This window comes from Asterias amurensis, chromosome 9, assembly GCF_032118995.1.
Source record: "Asterias amurensis chromosome 9, ASM3211899v1".
In the NCBI taxonomy this organism is placed as follows: Eukaryota; Metazoa; Echinodermata; class Asteroidea; order Forcipulatida; family Asteriidae; genus Asterias; species Asterias amurensis.
In genome coordinates this window covers 15,892,148-15,912,781 of record NC_092656.1, presented here as the reverse complement: position 1 = coordinate 15,912,781, position 20,634 = coordinate 15,892,148, and the positions used below count along the sequence as shown (strand labels likewise).

Here is a 20,634-nt window from a genome sequence, read left to right as displayed (position 1 = left end):
GTCCAGAACCGCTTGAATAGTATTGTCATAACTGTATCTGGTCATCAACATTACCAATACTCATTACAGGAACTAGTTTGGATTCCAATTCCTTCATCATATTATTATTATCAACAGACCTGAAATCCCGACAATGAGTATAGGATCTGGGTAGCTAAGGCTTTTGTGGTTAAGCTTGAAATGAACAGAGTGGTAATCAGACAATAGATTTTCATGAACTTTGCAATCCTTCACCAACTTGTCTTCAACAATACCAATGACCAAATCCAGCTGGTGACCCAATTATATTTCAGCCTAGTCGTCAGACTCACCCTGTTTTATGTTCCATTTAATACGGTCTGAACCACCCTTTAAATAAAATGGAAAGTTCCTCCATTCATAAAAATGCAAAATGAGCCCATGCCCCAGCACATAAATACCTCTCTAAACCATTGAAGCAAGTCTTTGTTCTTCGTGGTACGGTCTGTAATGCACGTGTTATTCACGCACTCCAGTCCTTTAGTTAGTTTTATGTACGTTACCTTTCTAAATCTTACTACATTTTACAACGAAAACTAAATCAACCAGTAAGATGGCTCCTCCGCCAAGAAACCTACAGCCAATACTTCTGCTCCGACCTCGCCTTGGGTCGATCGAAGTGGAACGACCGACCCCGCCTTGCCTTGGGCGGGAGGAGAACGTGCTATAACGCACAGCTACAGAACCCTGAGCCAGAAAAAGGGTCGCCTTGCCCTTCTTCCCAACGGCATTCTCCGTCAATGGCCGCGAGAGTTTCTTGAGTTCCACAGGCAGTTTGTTGAGGAAGAACTTTCAAATAATCTCATTCCTACAGAGCAAGAACAATTCTTCAAAGCTCCAGAATTTCCTAGCCAGGTAAAGTCTTCCTTTAAAGAAGCTCGATCCTCCATGGTGTCTCAAGATGACCGCCTTAAAGATTCACATGGCCATGTTCTCAAGTCTGCCCTCCCCTTGGTTCATCTTTTTGATGCTCTTGCAGACCCCTTGTGTCCTGATCGACGCTACCATGATGAAGGAACATGTTGCTTCTGCGCTTATTTTGCTGGGGTCAGCTAGCCAGAGCCTTGCCGTAGCTCGGCAACATGCCTTTGACAATCTACTCAACAAGCGTTTTGACTCTTTTAAAAAGAAAGCACCCTCGATGGATTTCTTCTTCGGTGGCAATCTTGTTAAAGATATAGAGGAGGCAGAAAAGGCTAATAAATTAGCCTCCAAGGTCATCAAGGGAACCTCTGGATCGACATCTATTTCTTTGAAAAAGAGTAGATTTTCTCCGTACTCTTCAGCAGTCGAGAGAAAATTCAGGGGAGGTCGTACCTTTCGAGGCGGACGATCCTTTAACAATTCCACCAGTTATGGAAATGGAAGGTCATTGTGGTCTTCCCGTCGCAACACATTCAAGGGCAACGGGAATGCTGATGACAAGTCAAAAGAATAGATCAGACAGGTTGTCTCATATTTTTTGTTCAACACTGGAGAACTCTTATGCAAGACAGCTAGATTCTCCAGTCAGTTTATGGCCACAAGATAGAATTTATAAAGCCACCGTTTCAGTTGCAGGAAAAAGTACCTGCCAATCAGTAAGACTCCGCACCTCAAGTAGAGTTAGTGCCAGCCGAAGTTCAAAAGTTATTGAAGAAAAAAGCCACCACACTGGACGATCCAGTGGAGGGCCAATTAATTTCCTTTCTGTTTCTAATTCCAAAGAATTCAGGAGAGCTCCGGCCGATCATAAATCTTCATCTGCTAAACAAGTTTGTGCTTTATCAGTGCTTCAAGATGGACGGAATAAATCTAGTAAAGGATTTGTTAAATCTAGACGACTTCTTGGGTTCAATCGACCTAAAGGACTTCTACCTCATGGTCCCCATTCACATGGAACATCGCAAATACCTGCGTTTCCGTTGGCAAGACAGTCTATACCAGTTTACTTATACCTTGGTTTCCTCTTCAATTCATCCACAATGACTTTGGCCCTGCCAGGGGAGAAAGTAAACAAGATTGTAGAACATTTCCTAAGCTTTCTTCGAGCAAGAAAGTTGGCGGTGAGGGCCCTTGCATGACTACTCGGCCCCCTATCCTCGAGCATTCAGGCAGTCTTTCCTGCACCGCTGTCCTATCGAAGGAGAAACCTAGAAGTTTACTTGTTTCCCCCATTTGCACTTCTCGCAAGATGTCTTCAAAAGGTCCTTGCATACGAAGCCACAGTTCTTCTGATAGACCCTGTGTTGAAAACGCGATCCTGGTACCCACGTCTGTTAGAACTCACAGTGAGAACTCCAGTCTTATTGGAGTTACTGAGGTTGTGTCACAACAACCAATATTATCCAATGTGGAAAACCTTGCAGTTAGCTGCATGGAAGCTATCAGGCAATCCTTATCAGCAAGAGGTATTTCGCAGCAAGTGTCCTCCGTCATCTTATCATCCTGGCGTCATGGCACTAATGCCCAGTTCAATTCAGCATGGAACCGATGGAGTCGCTAGTGTGTTCAACACCAAGTTGATCCTATTCGAGCACCTCTAGCTGACATCCTTGAGTTCTTGCACAGTCTTTTCCAGCAAGAACTACAATATAGAACGATCAATGTTTGTAGATCAGCAATTTCTTCAGCTCATGTTCCGATGGAAGGACCTCCGGTTGGTCAACATTCCCTGGTTTCAAGATTTTTCAAAGGAATCTTTAACATTCGTCAACCACAGCCTATATATTGTACAACATGGGATACCGGGAGGGTCCTACAGTATATCCTTTCACTCCCTCGGAATAGAGAGCTGAGTTTTAGGCTTCTGACTTTGACAACAGCTATGCTGGTTGCACTTGTTACAGCAGGACGCTGTTCATCCTTAATCGCTTTGGACTTGCAGTTTATGCAAAAAACGAAAACAGCTTTTGTTTTTACCCTGGTGAAACCATTGAAGTGCTCTACAGCCAGCAAGGCTGCCGAGAAAGTGACTTTAGCACATTATCCCCCCGACAGTAAACTCTGTGTGGTGAAAGCCTTGGAAGTAATGTAAGGACAAATTTACCAGATTTACTGAATAAAGACATTGCCAGTAAATTCCAAATGTACATGTACCTGTTGGAATCTACAAGCACTGACAGACTTGCATCCCAGTATCATCAGACCATCATACAAGCTCTTGATACCTATGCCCCGATCTCCATGAAGCCTCGTAACTCCAGAGTGAGGCAACCGTGGTAAAACTCGGACCTCCACAAGGGCTCGCCGTGAGCGACGAAGACTTCCCAGGTCGAAATTCCAGTTGAACCTAGTTAAACTGGGTTTAACTGGAACTAGTTGAAACCAGTTGATAAACTAGTTAAACACAGTTAAAACCAGTTGGTTTAATATGGAAAATGGACAGAGACCAACTGGTTTATAATTTCAACCTTGTTGAACACAGTTAAACCTAGTCCAAACCAGTTGGTTAATAAGGAAAATGGATGAGTTTGGTCACTATCCAGTTGAACCAGTTGACCCCAGTTAACTAGGTTCAACTGGAATTTTGACCTGGGTTGTGAGGAGATGGAACAAGAGCAAGTCAGCTGTCCATCATGAGCTATACATTGAACAGAACAAGCTTAATAATTCACTGATTAATGATGCTAAGGTTATTCATTACAAATCCAAACTGGAGCATGCTGATGTAAAAAATGTTTTTAAATTGGTCAACACACTGTTGAACAAAAACGAGAAGATAGTGCCAAACCATAGCTCTTCAAAGATACTACATGTACATGTATGTGATGATTTTGCTGTTTATTTCTCTGAACAAAATTGCAAAAATCCGTGAAGAACTAAACATTGAACAGACCAGGCTTAACAGAGTCGAACACATTCCTGTAGATTATATTGTATCATGAACACTTTCTCAATTTGATTGTTTAAATGATAATGATGTCATAGATCTTCTCAATAAGTCGGCTACTAAAAGTTGTGTTCTTGATCCAATACCTACATGGTATACCATACAAAATGTAGATGTTTTTGCTCCTGTTATCAAATGTATAGTAAACATGTCTCTCTCCACAGGGGTCTTTCCCGAGACACTCAAACAAACCATCATAAACCATCATAATTAAGAAACAAAATCTAGATGCTGATATCTTCAAAGACTATCGTCCAATAATGGCCAATATTCCCTCTATTTCCAAACTGATTGAGAAACACGTTTTCAAGTGCATCATCCAATAGCCATATGGATACAAATAATCTTGGTAAAGAACTCCAATCAGCTTACCCCTCCCTTCACTCTACTGGGACTGCATTGCTCTACATGTATGTAAAAAACAGCATAATGGTTTGTCAGCAGTGTTTGACACGGTAGAACAGTGTCTTTCTAAATCAAATGTCAAACGAAATCGGCCTGAGAGGAACTGCTTTACAATGGTTCCGGTCATATTCAACGGCAGGACCACCAAAGTCTGCATACATGTAAATGGCATTTTCTCTGATCTTCATCACATGAACAATGGCCTTCCTCAAGGTTCAAGCATTGGTCCGGGATCTTTCAAAATATTTATCATGCCAATTGGTCACATCATTAATGACAGAATTACCCCCATTCTAATGTATGGTTTTTATTTTGCAGGAGCACAAAATATGTACTTTTCTCCCCAAACATTGTGAACTCTTGTTCCTATGCTAATTTTTTAACTTTGCTTAAGAATAGAAGTGCAGAGTTCAGTGCATTCACTTTCCTTTGTACTTGTGTGGTCACACAAGGTTGGTGTGCTAGCATACATTTGTATTGTTGTGCATTTTGAAGCATTGAGCTACTTTGGATGGAGTTGTGGTACAGGTGTATGTAAGATTTTGGGAGTGTCAGTAGTCTCACATAGGTTCTTATAGCCTTGATCAAGGCGCTCCCGCCAGCCGCGACCTGCAAAATCCCAGTCCCCATCACTGAATTCCACACCCCCCCATACACACAGTGCATATAATACGTGTACAGCGTATGTACACATACTACATGTATGTACATGTTCCATCTGTACAGTACACATACGGAAACGTACGGTACATGTACATGAGTACTTTCTAAGTAGCGCCTTGATGGTTTTCTATATGCCAAAATTTAGGGCGGAGCTCATTATGGTAATGTTTACTAACAACCCGTTCTCATTGGTGGTTGGTTGACCTATAAACTCTCGCTGCGATGTCAATCACAACATTCTGCAAGCACTCGCACATGGTGCTCGTCGACGAAAACAAGCCGTGGCTATGGCAATGGTGGTGGGCGAGAGACCCAAAGTCAATGGTGTATAATTTGCAACAGTTCATTGTAGCACAACTACACAAGCTTTCAACAAAATAAAACAACCGCGTTTAATGCATCAATCATGGATGTAGAAAAAGAAGGAAGAAAGTTAGACCATACAGTGTGTGAAATGAGTTTATTGCTCCATGGTTTGAGAAAGGTTCAAAGTATCCAGGGTTTCCGGCAAGATGGCTACTTGGTTAGAATTCTTAGATGTTGGGCATACATGTACATGTATGGTACAACACACCCCATCCCCTTGAAGCACAAACACTTAAAGGATTTGGGTACTTTTTCAAAATGTCCATAGATTTAAATTAAACTAACAGAGTTTGAAGATAATGATAGTGGAAAGCTTCCCTTCAAATATTACTTACTGAGGTGCTGTAATTTTTGAGAAAAGAGTAAAACAATGTCATAAAAATACGTTTGTAAATGATAAAAATAATTTTCGTCTCATGAGACGAAAATTATTTTCAATACATTCTTTTGCTCATTTCCCAAAAACTACAGCACCTCAGCACGTAGTATTTTCAGGGAAGCTTTCTACTATCATAATCTTCAAACTGTGTAAGTTTAGTGTAAATCTTGTGGACATTGTGTTTTTTGTCCTACAAAAGTTACATAGACCCTTTAATAACATTCTGTTTCCCCCATTTCAGCCCAGCCATGTTTGGTTTCATGAGATAAGAAACCCAGCTCTTTAATGTAGACATACTATTCATTACGTTTCTACCGGTAAATCAAAGTTGGGGATCGAAAATATGTATTGGTCGAAAAACATACCAGACGGTAGAAGATGGCGTGTGGCTGAACAACAACTACAAGTAAGATCAATTTCATAAACTAACTCTTGCCATACTACTACACTACAACGTTACACTTAGTATAGCAGCTTCCAATTCAGGGACAAGTCTACCAGCTACATTGTACTATAATGATGCTAGTCGTCGTGTTATAATGAAACCCAAGACAATGGGCCAAGGAACCCCTCCTCTCTTCGAAGTTGTTCAACACCGTACCGACCGACGGAGCGAGGCTTGTCCGGCACCGGTGTTTAGTCGTATACCGTCCGGCAGCGCATTCAGACCCCTTACATCATAGCTTACATACACCACGCTCCGGACACTGCTAAAGCACGTGTACAGTGTACATTGTACATGTATACAACATACAGCTAGCGTACAGCGTACACACACATCGACATGCCATGATTGCTAGCAGTAATACGTCATTCTCAATCGCCCCTGTGATTGGCCAATGTTTAGAATGACACGCCCACATCATGCATGCCCTTTTATCGGATTCCCAATAAAATGTTACAAACCCATCAAGGCTGTTGTTTGAGCCACACGCACTCATGACTACGCTATACTGTTCTCGCTGTATAATGTACTGCACAAACAATGTATACGTTGTTCGTGTACAGTGGCGTAACCAGAGGGGGGGCAGGGGGGGCTGGCGCCCCCCCCGCTCAGAACCCTTGCCCCCTCTCTTGCCCCCCCCCCCATATGAAATCCGAGAAAAGTATATTCTTATAGGCCTAATATATAAATCGTTTAAGGCTGCATAAAATGCTGCCGTAAAAAGGAAAACTTTTATTCATATCAGTATGTGGACTATAACATGAAAAATGCATGGAAACGCGCACGCGATCGTATTGGCGGTAAATGTTTGTTACGGTTTTGCGGTTACAGAGAGTGCAGGATGTGACAAAGTTCTGTTAAATACGTGGTGGTCTGAACGCAGACCAATAGCTCCGTTGACACAACTTAGTCAGATCATGGAGGTAGAAATTTCTACCTCCATGGTCAGATGCACTACAGAGAAATTTACTACAGCAAAATGGCCAGCGAAAAAGGTTGCTTAGACCATTAGTTTCTTCTCCTTTGAAGCAAGCGGTGCAATTGAGAGGAGGTAGGCCTATTTTAAATATCGGTTTCATAACTAAAATGTGATTATTAAACACCCACAATTTCAATCCTGTATTTTTTTTTTTTTTTTGATGGCTTACACTTGTTACAATTAGGCCGAGTACAAAAAAGAAACATGTTTAGTGTCTGGGTTTCTCAAAAAAAGGAAGGAGGAGGGGCTTTTTATTTTTTATTTCAAGATGGCCGCCATGAATGTCAAATATGTTTTTTTCTGCTGCTGAAATACACAAAACATTAATGAAACAGTTTGGTCAAGGCATTCAGACAAGACATTCAGATTTTGTTTTGTTTTGCTGAGATCATTTAAAATAACCCTTTTTCAAAACAAAAAAAATGTGCATAAAAAAAACTTAAGCAAAAAAAAAAAGGAGGTGTCCTGTAAAAAGGAAGTAGGCGGGGACACTAAACATTTCTATTTTTCTATTTTTACTTGGCCTAATATTATTATGTTTTGGGTATTTACACACCCACAGAGCCTATTTGAGAATGCCGTGTACAACTCTAAATTGGTACTTGGTGATCACAGTTGGTAATTTAATCCTTTTATACAGTCGAAAAGTTTTATCTTATACAAAATGACAAGTTTTCTAAGATTTTGTTGTTTTCGCAATCTTTTGTTACCGGCTGACTATGTAGACTGTTTTAGAACTGCATTGGTATGTATCAACTATATATCAGTTAACATTTTAATAATAATCGTGCACTTCTTTGGCCCCCCCAAATTTAATCTTTGTCCCCACCTGCCCCACCAAATGAAAATGTCTAGTACGCCGCTGTTCGTGTATTACACTGCGTGCAGTTTTTGTTGCTGAATCGTGCCGCGCACCGGGCCGGGGCACACTACGCCAACAGCCTTGAATCAAGGCTAAGGTTCTTATGGAAGAAGGAACATGAGATTTTGATTATTTTGTAATATGACGTATCATCTTCGAAACATCACCCACATATGCCGTTTCCTACACCAGGACTCATGTCACCAGATCGTCTGATCGTTAGTCTTTTCTAGATTAGACTATATACAATAAAGTGTTACTTGGATCCCACACATCTGACATACTATACGCCAAAACTCATCTTCTATGCTACCAAGCGAGATCATGCCACGCCATTCTTTAAAGAACATGGTTATTGCTTACAAATGCTTAAACGGACTTGGCCCATAATATATTTGTCTTCCAGTCTGTCTCTCTACTCACCTGCACATACTGGCTTACGCTCATCTACAGATAAAACCAGACTTACTGAACACAAAGTTTTCGCACTCTACAATCTGCTGCTGATAAGTCATTTTAATTTGCGGCTCCCCAATTATGGAACAGTCTCCCGACACATCTGCGCTCAGCAGCATCACTTCAGATGTTCAAGAGAAAGGCCTAAAATTTCACCTTTTCACCAAATGATATATCTCTTGTTTCGTGGTCATTGTTTCCCTTTCCTTAATTTCTTTATTAGCTGTTTCGTAGCAGAGCGCAGCGAAACAGCTCTTGTTATTGGTAAAGTAAAAAAACACATACCAATCACATACCCTTGCCCAAGCACTGCATGATGACTCATCAAGCATGTGCTGCATCATGTCAATTTCTGAGACCATACTTGCAAATAGAGTTGTAATAGGATCTGAGGGGTGTTGGTGCTGGTGGTCAATTCTACCTCTGCCCCAAGTCTCATTCAGAACAATTTACTGCACTCAGTCCATACAGCTCACATGCAAACACAACACTAGTTTTGACATTACATGTACAACCATTTGATGTAACACAAACAAATTATTGTATGTTTGAAGAAGTTAAAGTTACCTGTGCAAATTTGTGCATTTGCTCAACAACTGCTGCAAATACAGCCCCCACACTGACATCTATTAAGTTTTGCATGTACTGTACAGCTTCTTCATCGGTCAGATCAAGTCGAAACTTATCTTGGAGCTACAAGAGTTTAAAACAATTAAAACAGCAGTTATGCAAATTTACAAAAACTACAATGTATGCGAGGAAAACAAGAGTCAGTGTAAGCATGAACACACACATGACATAATATAAACATGTTAACTCGTTAAAAAGTACAAACCTTTTTGACTGTTTTGTCAGGCTCCAAAGCGATATCTGGAACATTGGCATCAACCATCAATGAAAACAGATTCAGTATTAGGTTTGAGTGTCTGCATAAGGGTAAAAACATAAAAATAAATAAATCAAAATTCTATTAAAATAAATAAAGTGTATGTAAACAATTCCACAACAAAAGGGTTACTGGGTGTTCATAAACATCAATTAATAAATACCTTGGACAGTTTCCAGTCTCTGATTGGTCACAACCCGATCACGTGGGGATGTTTTAACGGTAAATAAAGGAACGGCTTTGGAATATAGCGAATAAGTGGCCCCTAAACCAGTATAAATTGTGTACTATTAGTTTGTGCTTTGCACTGTGCTTTGCACTGTATGCTTTTATTCATCTTAGTTTCAGTGCAACTTCACATCCTGTGTAGCCGCCCTTTAAATATTTTGTTACGATCACTGAAGTTAACAACGAAACATTTGCTGCAAAAACAGCCATAGGTTTTCCTTAGAGTTGTTCAACTTGTTTATTTTCTTAAACGGTTAACAAGGAACTCATGACTGTTACATGTAATTAACGGTTTAACTTTCTCCCAAATCTGATAGGATGAGGCAACCTGTAAAAGGAGCAGATGTACACTTTTAAGGAATTTAAATACCATTCCAAGTCACAGTCACAAAAGTACAAACTGTGACACACAAAGCAGTTTACATGTAAGTGTACAACAAATTGGAGGGGATTGGAAATTATGTATTACATTTGTGGAGGATTAAGATAATTAATGAGTGGTAAAGTTAGATTGAGTGTGCCTGGTGGTTTCAGTTTCTGCTGGGCCATCCCCCTTGTTGAAAAACAATATTGTGCCTAAAGGCAATCTCCTGAGATGCATGACCCTTCAAACCAAACTTTTGTGATGGATTATGTCAGATTTTAACTTCATGGACACATGTGAATTTAGAATTTCCCTCTTCAGTAGTTGTGATTTTAATAAAACTTTACTGTATCTCATGAATATTCTATCAGTAGGCAGGGCCAATAGGTAATTATTCAGTCTCTTTGTTATTATGTCTATGCTTTGCCTCATTTGGTCTGCAGTAGTAATTTATCCCTAAGAGCATTATCTTCCGGTCAAGTAAACACTTTTGATTAGGTGGAATTGTGAGGTACATGTATGTTGAGCAGTCAGTGAGAGAGATTCTATGCTAGATGTGTGTTGGATAGAGGGAGCGTCTTCTATAGCAGCGTCTTAGATAGGGAGAGGATGTGATCCTTGTTGATCCAGTGTCAGACAAGTTGCACTAGGTGTTGGTCTCTGCAAATCTTTGTGATTCCGCCTTTGCCAAAATCAGAGCAGGTTTTCAGGCTGCTACAGCAAATTGGTTGGAGTGAGACAACAATACTGAGATCTGAACTTCAAGAGCAAAAATATTATGGAAATCAAAAGTAATTTTTTTATTTTTATAACATGCTTAAAATGACAATTCCATGGTCAGTGAAGTTTATAGACTGATTTGTACTTGACACCCAAGGCTTTGAAGTGATGATATTAGAAACGTTGTGGGCTTTGTGCTCTGGATGTTATCATGCTGAAAAAAGCTGTCAGTCGCATTACACAAAAAGGACATGGAAAAAATACACTAGTCACAATTCAAAAGTTTCCTTTAACTAAAACATTTAGGAAAGTTTTACTACATGCAACACCAAGCTGTTATACATGAGTATCAAACAGGATACTTATAAATGGTCAGCAACTTTAACTTTTAGGTATACATGGCAAAACCATGGTCAGTTGCATTACGGTCAGTCGCATTACAGTTTTTCAGTCAATTTAGCCAAGCCTATACTTGGAGCTCAAGCCGAGTTCTTATTTGGCAAAATTGGGTTCATTCCTTGTCAACAACTAAAAATAAATTGGTTTCATAAGTTAGATATAACTTCTAGGTGGAAAGAAAGTTGTGACCAAAATTTGATTTGTTGGTGTCATGTCCATGTTTACTTGGAACTGCCCTTCTGCATTTCAAACTTTACTAAAATCAAGTGCATGATGCTATTTTTTGGTTCCAAGAAGAAGTTTAGTTTTAAATCAATGTGGTTTGGGAAATGCAAGCCATGCTTTTTTCAGTGCTGATTACATTTATTCAAGAGGCGTGTTCATTTAATTCTCTAATGATTTGGACTTTGAAAATGTTCAATAATTTGTGTTAAGGAAGGTTAATGGAAAACTTTGAGCAGTTAACTATTTTAAATTTGTTGGGACAAATTGTATTAGAAGATTGAAGTTTACTTTTCCAAACAACTAGATGGTTTTCACCCCTTGGTGTGAGTGTCCAAGGTCCAATGAATGGGGTTGCTACACAGAGGCCGCAGTTCTGCCATATACAGCAATGTCATTGGCTATTCCAACACACCCTGGTACCTGCTCGACTAATTTATCTTTAAAAAAACATTTACCAAGCTTAGAGCAGTGAATACTCTAAGGCTAAATTTAGTGGATTTTTGTGAATATTTAGTACTTCCAAATTTCGATCGAGGCATATTTTACGTTACCAGTCAAATAATTTCCTTGATTGAGGTTTGTGTCAGCTGAAATTTGGCACACATTCTGTTTTGTTTGTTCGAAATTGAGAAGGCTTTTTTGTCACAGGTTGTGAAAAAAGTATTAGATCTTACAGTGATGTGGATTTCATTTAATATAGATTTTTGAAATGGACCAAACTTAGCGAAGGTTGGAGAGAAGTGTATACATGTATGTGACTCGACACGATTGATTCTTTATACAAGTATTTTATTCACAAGCACAAAAGATTAAAAAAAAGGGTTGATGCGTAAGTCTATAAAAGAACAGAAAAGAAAAAGATTATAAGCAAACATAAGATCAAACATTAAATCAAAATAACCAAAGTAAACCTGAAACATTAAGTTGTATGGCAAAGAGCAAATGTCTCAAGCTTAAGAAGATAAACTTTTACAATAGAGAAACACATTTATTATTACCCTTTAGCCAAAGATAAAATAGTTCCTCAGTCCACCTTATTAAATATTCACGAAAACTCTAGAGTCCAGTAAAGAACACTAAGTTTTAACACTGCTATACACAACAGACACGGCTGTCCATCCCTCTAAACGATCGCTCAGAAGAGTAGAGTTTGCTGATATACATGAAGTAGACATAAGTCGATGATTGGTTGTACTGGGACGGTTGAAAGGATTGGAGTGTTTACCGGCTCCTTGGCGAGTGGATTGCCTCAACGGCTTGCTCACAGGCTCGTCACAGGGATCGACGTTGGATACGACTGGATCGACGTTAGATACGACTGGATCGACGTTAGATACGACTGGATCGACGGAGACTGCTACCATAGCAGGCTCCGCTGCTATGTGCGTACTCTCAGGATGAATATCAGCCTTTGTCGTCTTAGGTTCCGAAGGAGAATCGAAGGAGACTGCATCCACTGCAGGCTCCGCTGCCAAGTACATGTAAGATGCAACAGAAGGCAGAGAGCAGGTGTAAACGCAATGACGTCAGGGTTAACGACAAGGGAATACCCATCGGGACAAGAGTTCTTCTTCGAAGTCACCCCCTTGGAAGGAACAAGATTGGCGACCACTGGAAGGCAACCCCCTTTTGTGTAGTTTCGCAACCTCAGCAGAATGTTTACGAAATTCAGCTGGCTGATGGCATCAACTTATGTCTACTTCATGTATATCAGCAAACTCTACTCTTCTGAGCGATCGTTTACAGGGATGGATCAATGGTTTTCTGGACAGCCGTGTCTGTTGTGTATAGCAGTGTTAAAACTTAGTGTTCTTTACTGGACTCTAGAGTTTTCGTGAATATTTAATAAGGTGGACTGAGGAACTATTTTATCTTTGGCTAAAGGGTATAATAATGTTTCTCTATTGTAAAAGTTTATCTTCTTAAGCTTGAGACATTTGCTCTTTGCCATAGAACTTAATGTTTCAGGTTTACTTTGGTTATTTTGATTTAATGTTTCATCTTATGTTTGCTTATAATCTTTTTCTTTTCTGTTCTTTTATAGACTTACGCATCAACCCTTTTTTTAATCTTTTGTGCTTGTGAATAAAATACTTGTATAAAGAATCAATCTTGTCGGGTCACATATATATAAAAACTTGTACATGTAGTTATTTATTGTAAATATGTATTTCGGGTGTCACTTTTCTGTTATTATTTGAGTTTGCGTAGAATGTCTTCAGTCTTGGGTGCCTCGCAGGGTGAGCTGTGACAGATTACAACATATTATGTGTTTATAAACCGATCCAGCCACGCAGGTGTTGGCATTACGCGCCACTGCTGCGGTGTACATGTGCCTAGTCTTGTGCACAAAGACACAAGGAAATCATGTTCCTTTTCACTTTTTATGGAAATTAGATGTTTTCCTCAACGACCTACATGTATAGAATTTCATTGACATGACATCATGATATACAAATGTTCATGTAGATCGCTGACCACACACTTTTCTCATTATTTACTCTCATTGCGCGGTCTGCGCTGCCATCAACATTTAGCTAGGGGACAGGGGGGAGAGGCTTTATAGTCACAGTCGAATATGTGGCCCAAGCATTTTGGCCGGAATTGTCTGAAATTTTTGTTTTTGTGAAAGTTTTAGATGTTACAAAAAGAAGGCTTTAAAAATACTATGAATGTGCACAGACAGTGGATGTTCATTTCTTGCTATAGAGTACAGCGTTAACAAAGTAAAAAACAGCAAGAATGTTTTTGTTGGGAGGGTGCGCAGCCACAACATTATGCCCAGGATATTTCAAAATGGTGTTTCTTGGTTTAAATTCAAATGAAAATCGTGCACATAACATTTTTTGTGGAGGACCAGAAAATCACAGAGAGAAATACCAGCAACCAACAAGTTCACAGGTCTTGCCATAGCAGAGGAGGGCGAAAAAGACTTCTGAAGCGCCAGGAGCGTCTTTTTGTGAGAAATGTACAGAGGGACCATTTTCCTCGGTAAGACTAAAATCTGTATGCAGACTGGCATATTGACTCGGATGGAACCATTAGGATTGCAATGCTTTGCACGTTATTAAATAAAATTGTTGCATTTGACGGGGTGCAAGGGAAGGGTCTTCTATAACTCATTGGCTTACCATACTCGAGATGACCTCATGTTAACCTGTGATGATTTTGAATGTTTTTTAATGAAGTTGCCAGGAGTGACTCATGTAACATTATTCATCTATAAGACACCTGGTACTTCTTTTGATACTTTTCAGACATCTCTTGATTCTTGTCTCAGTATAATTGCCAATGAGAAAAAGCTGTGTTATATAATGGGAGATTTTAACCTGAATTTGCTCTGTCATATGCATCTGTGACGGAAAAAGTTTTGCAAAAATATAATGCATGTAATGATAAAACAGAGAAGGTTGCGTGCTCAACAATTTATCAAAAGACAAAATGACATTGCATATTGATTTACATTTGTAAGTTACCATTTCCAAGCCATTTCTTCATCAGGATTATTACCTCTGTCCCTCCAAATACCACCCTCAGCCAACATTACATCGCAACAGTTTATATCTGATGAATTATCTAAGTGTCGCAAGAAGCGTGGCAACCTGCTAGAAATTATTAACAAACAAAAAGCATTAAGGCGCCTTGTCAAAACCACCAAGCCGTTCCATTCCAAGTTCATTCTGCAAGAGTCCGTGGATTATGATAACAAAAGGACCTGTAGCAACCGGGCGCGTCCACGGCCAGGACGGCTCATTTACATGACGATGGACATGAATATTCCTGCGGCTCCGCCGACCGACCAGTCAGCTATTATGAGGTCCCGCTTATTTAAATATCAATAAGCATGATTGCCTCAGCAGCTCTGTGAACTCACTGACTGTCGAAACTGCGGAGGAACTGCAGGTGGTAAGTAATGGCTTAACCTTTGCAGGGCAAAAAGCAAAGTGAGGGCGGATGTACATGTAACTAAAAGCAATTTTCTCCAAGTCCATGTGTGCTATTTAAGACTTGTTTCCATGACTAAAACATGTCAGTTCAATAAATGTTTTTATTCCCACCTTCGACTGACAAAAACTTCAGCCATTAAAACACAGGCTACGCTCAAGCTCCGGTTTGGTTCCATAGTTTTAGTGATTTACGTTGTTGTCCCACCAAGTTACAAAATTATATCTGTGCACTATTGGGCCCTGATGTGAATAAATGAATTTGGGAATTCATTTTTGTAATACAGGAAGATGGGGACGGGTATGTTTATTAAAGGAACACGTTGCCTTGGATGGTCGAGTTGGTCTTTGAAAAGCGTTTGTGACCGTTTGTTTTAAAATGCATATGTTAGAAAGATGTAGTAAAAGTAGAATACAATGATCCACACAAACATGCCTCGAAATTGCACGTTTCTTCTTGTACATCCACACAAACATGCCTCAAAATTGCACGTTTCTTCTTGTACATCCTCGACTAACATGGTCGACCATTTATGGGAGTAAATTTTGACTCCCATAAATAGCAGACCGTGTTAGTTCGCAAAGTAAAAGGAAAACCACGCAATTCGAGGCAAATTTGTATGGATCATTGTATTCTACTTTTAAACAAACGGGCAAACACTTTTTTATAGACCAAATCGACCGATCCAAGGCAACGTGTTCCTTTAACAGGTTTTGGGACCTATTGGTAGTTGTCAAAGACAAGTCTTCTCACTTGCTGTATCTCAACATTCTTAAAGACACTGGACACTCTTGGTACATTGTCATAGACCAGTCTTCTCACTTGGTGTATCTGAACATTCTTAAAGACACTGGACAGTATTGGTACACTGTCAACGACCAGTTTTCTCACTTGCTGTATCTCAACATTCTTAAAGACACTGGACACTCTTGGTACATTGTCAGAGACTACAGTTGAAATCATCTTAAAAACATTGGACACTATTGGTACATAGTCAGAGACCAGTCTTCTCACTTGGTGTATCTCAACATTCTTGAAGAAACTGGACACTATTGGTACATTGTCAAAGACCAGTCTTCTCACTTGCTGTATCTCAACATTCTTAAAGACACTGGACACTATTGGTAAATGTCAAAGACAAGTCTTATAACTTGCTGTATCTCAACATTCTTAAAGACACTGGACACTCTTGGTACATTGTCAGAGACTACAGTTGAAATCATCTTAAAGACACTGGGCACTTTTGGTACATAGTCAGAGACCAGTCTTCTCACTTGGTGTATCTCAACATATGCATAAATTAAGAAACCTGTGAAAATTAGAGCTCAACTGGTCATTTCAGTTGCGATATAATAATGGGGAAAAAAAACACCCTTGTCACACGAAGTTGTGTACTGTCAGATGTTTGGTTTGGAGACCTCAAAATGTAATTCTGGGGTCTCAACAGCTCCCCATTATGTGTTACCAAGTAAAGTTGTATGCTAATAAAATTCTGAGTAAATACCATTAATGTCCACTGCCTTTAAAGGATTTGGCTACTTTTTGTAAGACACAAAACACAATGTCCACAGATATACAATTTAAAGTTACAAGATAATAATGGTAGAAAGCTTCCCTTAAATAATACTTGCTGAGATGCTTTTTGAGAAATTAATAAAACAATGTCACAACAAAGAATTTTGTCTCAGGTTCCGAAAATGATTTTTGCTTTTACAACCTAAAAATGTATGCAAATTTCCTGAAAACATTGCTCATCGATTTTCACATTTGATTATCAATGTGCAAAGGAAAATAATTGATACCAAGATTGATACATTTCACAGTCATCAATAAAGTTTACCATTTTTAGCAACATGTCCTGACAATAGCAAAGGTAGAGAATCAGGCATTCGTGCACATTGGATTTTTAGTTCGGGATCAGTGGTTTTGTTCATGCTGAAATGGTTTGCACAAAAATGTTTGCACAATCAGTCGATCTTGCAAGAATATAAGAGATGTTAAATTTGCATCGGTGATAAAGAACATTAATTTTGGTTTATAAAAAATAAAAGAAATTAATATTCTTGCAAGAATAGTTTGTGCATTGTGCATTGTCGATTGTGCAGGAATGGTTTGTGCAATCGGCTTGTCTATCAGGCAAGAATAGTTTGGCAAATTTGCCGATAGTGCAGGAATGATGTGTGCAATATGCTGAACGTGCAGGAATAATTTGCACAATTTAGCAATGTGGTGGATCGTTTGTGCAATTTGACAATAGTGCAGGAATGGTTTGCATCATTTGACGATCGAGCAGGTTTGATTTAGCCCCCAGACAAAATTTAACCCTGTAGAGAACCCTGCACTCATGGATCGAACAAAGCCGAGGAAGTGATGAATGTTTTGAGTTGTTAAGCCAGAACTCAACATTATGTTTTTTTTTTAAATACAAGCCAGTTCTGTGCCCCTTGAATGCCTGTTGAATGCCTCTGGAATAGATGTTGAGTTTCAAAGTCGCCGATTTGTTTGACTATAAATGTTTACACATGTAGCGCGCCATTAGCACGTCAGCAGGAGGGTCGGCTTGTACACCCAACATGCATGGTCGATGGGCTTGTCGATATGGCCTGTCCGCTTCCAGGACGATGGTATTCATGAGTTGAAAATGTATTATTCTGGGGAGAGAACGGCCTGATCCGCATCCAAGTCGCTGATATTTATGACCTGAAAATATATGTTGTTTATTTATAAGACTTATTGTTATACCAACAATTGCGTCCAGCATTGATAGCTCATTACACTTTGCCGCGCTTCAACGCACACGACCGCTCTTCTGCGCACTGTCCGAGGTCCTTAGAAAAGTTGTAATTGCTGTCTAGTCCGCGGCTTGTCTGGGGGGGGGGGAATGGGATGTTTTGACAAGGTGTCTTAACAAATTTATTATTGGGAGTTTTTGTGAGACAGTTAAAACTTACCTCCTTAAATGCAGAAAGGCTGTGTAGCAAAGTTTGCGAAAATCCTGATATTGTTGACTGGTGGCACCTCCCATTCCTTCTACCATTTCTTTGCTGAGTTTCATTGGAGGTGGAAGAGGTTTAGGATCTCTGCCTAGTATGTAGCCAAAATCCACATGAAAAAGTTTACCATTTTTCGTGAGAAGAAGATTATCCAAGTGTCGATCACCAACTCCTAATAGGTAAGTTATTACACAGTAGCCAGCGCAGCTCTTGACGTATGTGTCCATTACATCTTGGTTAATTCCATATGGAGTAGATTCGTTGGGACTGTATCGTCGGAAAAAGTTCTAAAAAAGAAAGTAAAACAAAAAAAAACCAAAGATTCAGTTTCAAATCAAGAGAACTCTTCTTAAGTCAAGGGTAATGTCAGAGTGTTTAATAATAATAATAATATCGAAGTCTTATATAGTCTTATAAGTTGTCGCCAAGCTTTGTGTTATAATCACATTCAGGTAAAATTTGAGCACTCTTGTTGAGAAGAACATGTATGGCATAATTGGTACATTTGTCAGAAAAGTACATAATCTTAGAATCAGTGATCAGTTTGTTTACAAGTTCCTTTTGACAACAGAAGGCTAGTTCATCCATAGCAGAGATGACAATGCAAACTCCTGCGCTCGATGTTGACACTGTCTGCTACACTCAGCAACCCCCTCCCCCTCTATGACCTTGGTAGATAAAGTCTGCTCACATCTGCCCGCAGATCATGAGCATGGTCATCAGTTTTCTTGTTCTCCGGTCCATGACATCTACATAGAGATCTTCCTTTATCCACTCGGCTATACTTGCTTTATAACCATGTTCCCCCGCTCAGTTTAGACTTCAACCATTTCTTGACCCATCTGGTGTATTCTGCCGTCAGTCTTACCTTTGATTCCTAATGAAGAACATGGTTTGATTTGAGTACACCAAGATACCGTTAAAGGAACACGTATCTATTTAACCGCCCGAGAGCTAGGCCGAAACTGGCCGAATCGCAGGGTGCTGTAATGAGCATCATTATCAACAGGTGAATGCACACTGCTTTGTTTCGCCACCTGCATATTCATAACCTCCATGCCCATGCTACCCAGCTTTTGGTACACAAAGGAATAGATGGGCGACTGTTAATCCCTGATGACTTGGACAAAGGCCCTTTGTGCTCGGATTAGTAAACAGTCCTGACCATAAACTTCTGTTGTAAGTTTTATTGCGGGTTTCCATGGTATGACTGCATTTGCAAAAATAAACAAGGAATGATTTCTTCAACTAAAATCTGCTTTTAAAATGTTAAAAACACTTTGTAGGCTACTCCTTCTATCTGAAATTCTTTGGTGCTGCAGAGACTGATCGTGTAGGAACAAACCATAAGGGTGGGCTAAGGCCATTCTAACTTGAGTGGTTCACGGCAACCGATTTTCTGGAAAAATGGAACAAACAAACATTTAGGAAATCCACCATTTTTTTTTTTTTCTTCGCACGGTCTGATTATTTATGAAATACATCATATTTAAGTTAATTGTGTTTTCAAGAAACGTGTTGCAAAAGCCCTAAAATAATCATGGTTTACGTTTCAATCATGCATTGCATCGGCTCACTGGTATGCTTCCTGGCTCTGCGATGCAAAGAGAAGTCCGACGGGGAAAAAGCCTTACCTCACAAAAAAAAAAATGAATTACTCTCCATTATCGTTCAGCACACATGGATGATTAATAGACACTGAAATATTTTTATCACACCATCATTTGTGTACTGACGCAAATTCACTGCACTGTTTAATAGTTTTAAGAAATGTCTTTTAATAAACAAACACTCGGCGAAGAGTGGTGTTCATTTTTCTTGGTCAAAAAGAAAAGAAAAAATTAATGTTAAAAGAGGGCGCATTTTAGCACGGTTCCCTTGTTGTATTACGCACGTTATTGTATCAACACGTCTAGCACACCCCAGGTCAAAATTCCAGTTGAACCTACTAACTGGGTTTAACTAAAACTAGTTGAAAACCAGTTGATAAACTAGTTAAACACAGTTAAAACCAGTTGGTTTAATATGGAAAATGGACAGAAACCAACTGGTTTAAAATCTAAACCTAGTTCAACACAGTTAAACCTAGTCCAAACCAGTTGGTTAATATGGAAAATGGACGAGTTTGGTCACTATCCAGTTGAACCAGTTGACCCCAGTTAACTGGGTTCAACTGGAATTTTGACCTGGGACCACCTGTGGTAATGTTGTTGTGAGCAAACCATCATGGCAGTGTGCAAATTTATTTTGACTTCGCTAGACTTTATACATGTAGTTGTTTTAATAGTGTAGGTCTCTGCATGCGCGGATCCAGGGGGTGGGGGGGGTGGGTAGCGTACGCCCCCCCCCCCTTTTTGTTGGGAAAAAAAAAAAAAAAAAAAGGAGAATAAAAAAGAAGACAGAGAGAAATAATAGAGGACCAGATTTAAA

At 39.5% G+C, this 20,634-nt stretch overlaps 1 protein-coding gene across 1 annotated transcript in view; it reads right to left on the bottom strand.

The window, feature by feature from the left end:
- The window catches only part of LOC139941511 (phosphatidylinositol 3-kinase catalytic subunit type 3-like), a 249,235-nt gene that overhangs the window by 15,980 nt on the left and 212,621 nt on the right, over positions 1 to 20,634 (bottom strand). The window contains exons 17-19 of the mRNA XM_071938045.1: positions 18,163 to 18,491; positions 9,280 to 9,370; positions 9,012 to 9,137 (exon numbers count right to left, since the gene is read on the bottom strand). Of these exons, the coding sequence (XP_071794146.1) occupies positions 9,012 to 9,137; positions 9,280 to 9,370; positions 18,163 to 18,491 (546 nt within the window). The remainder of the gene's footprint in view (positions 1 to 9,011; positions 9,138 to 9,279; positions 9,371 to 18,162; positions 18,492 to 20,634) is intronic.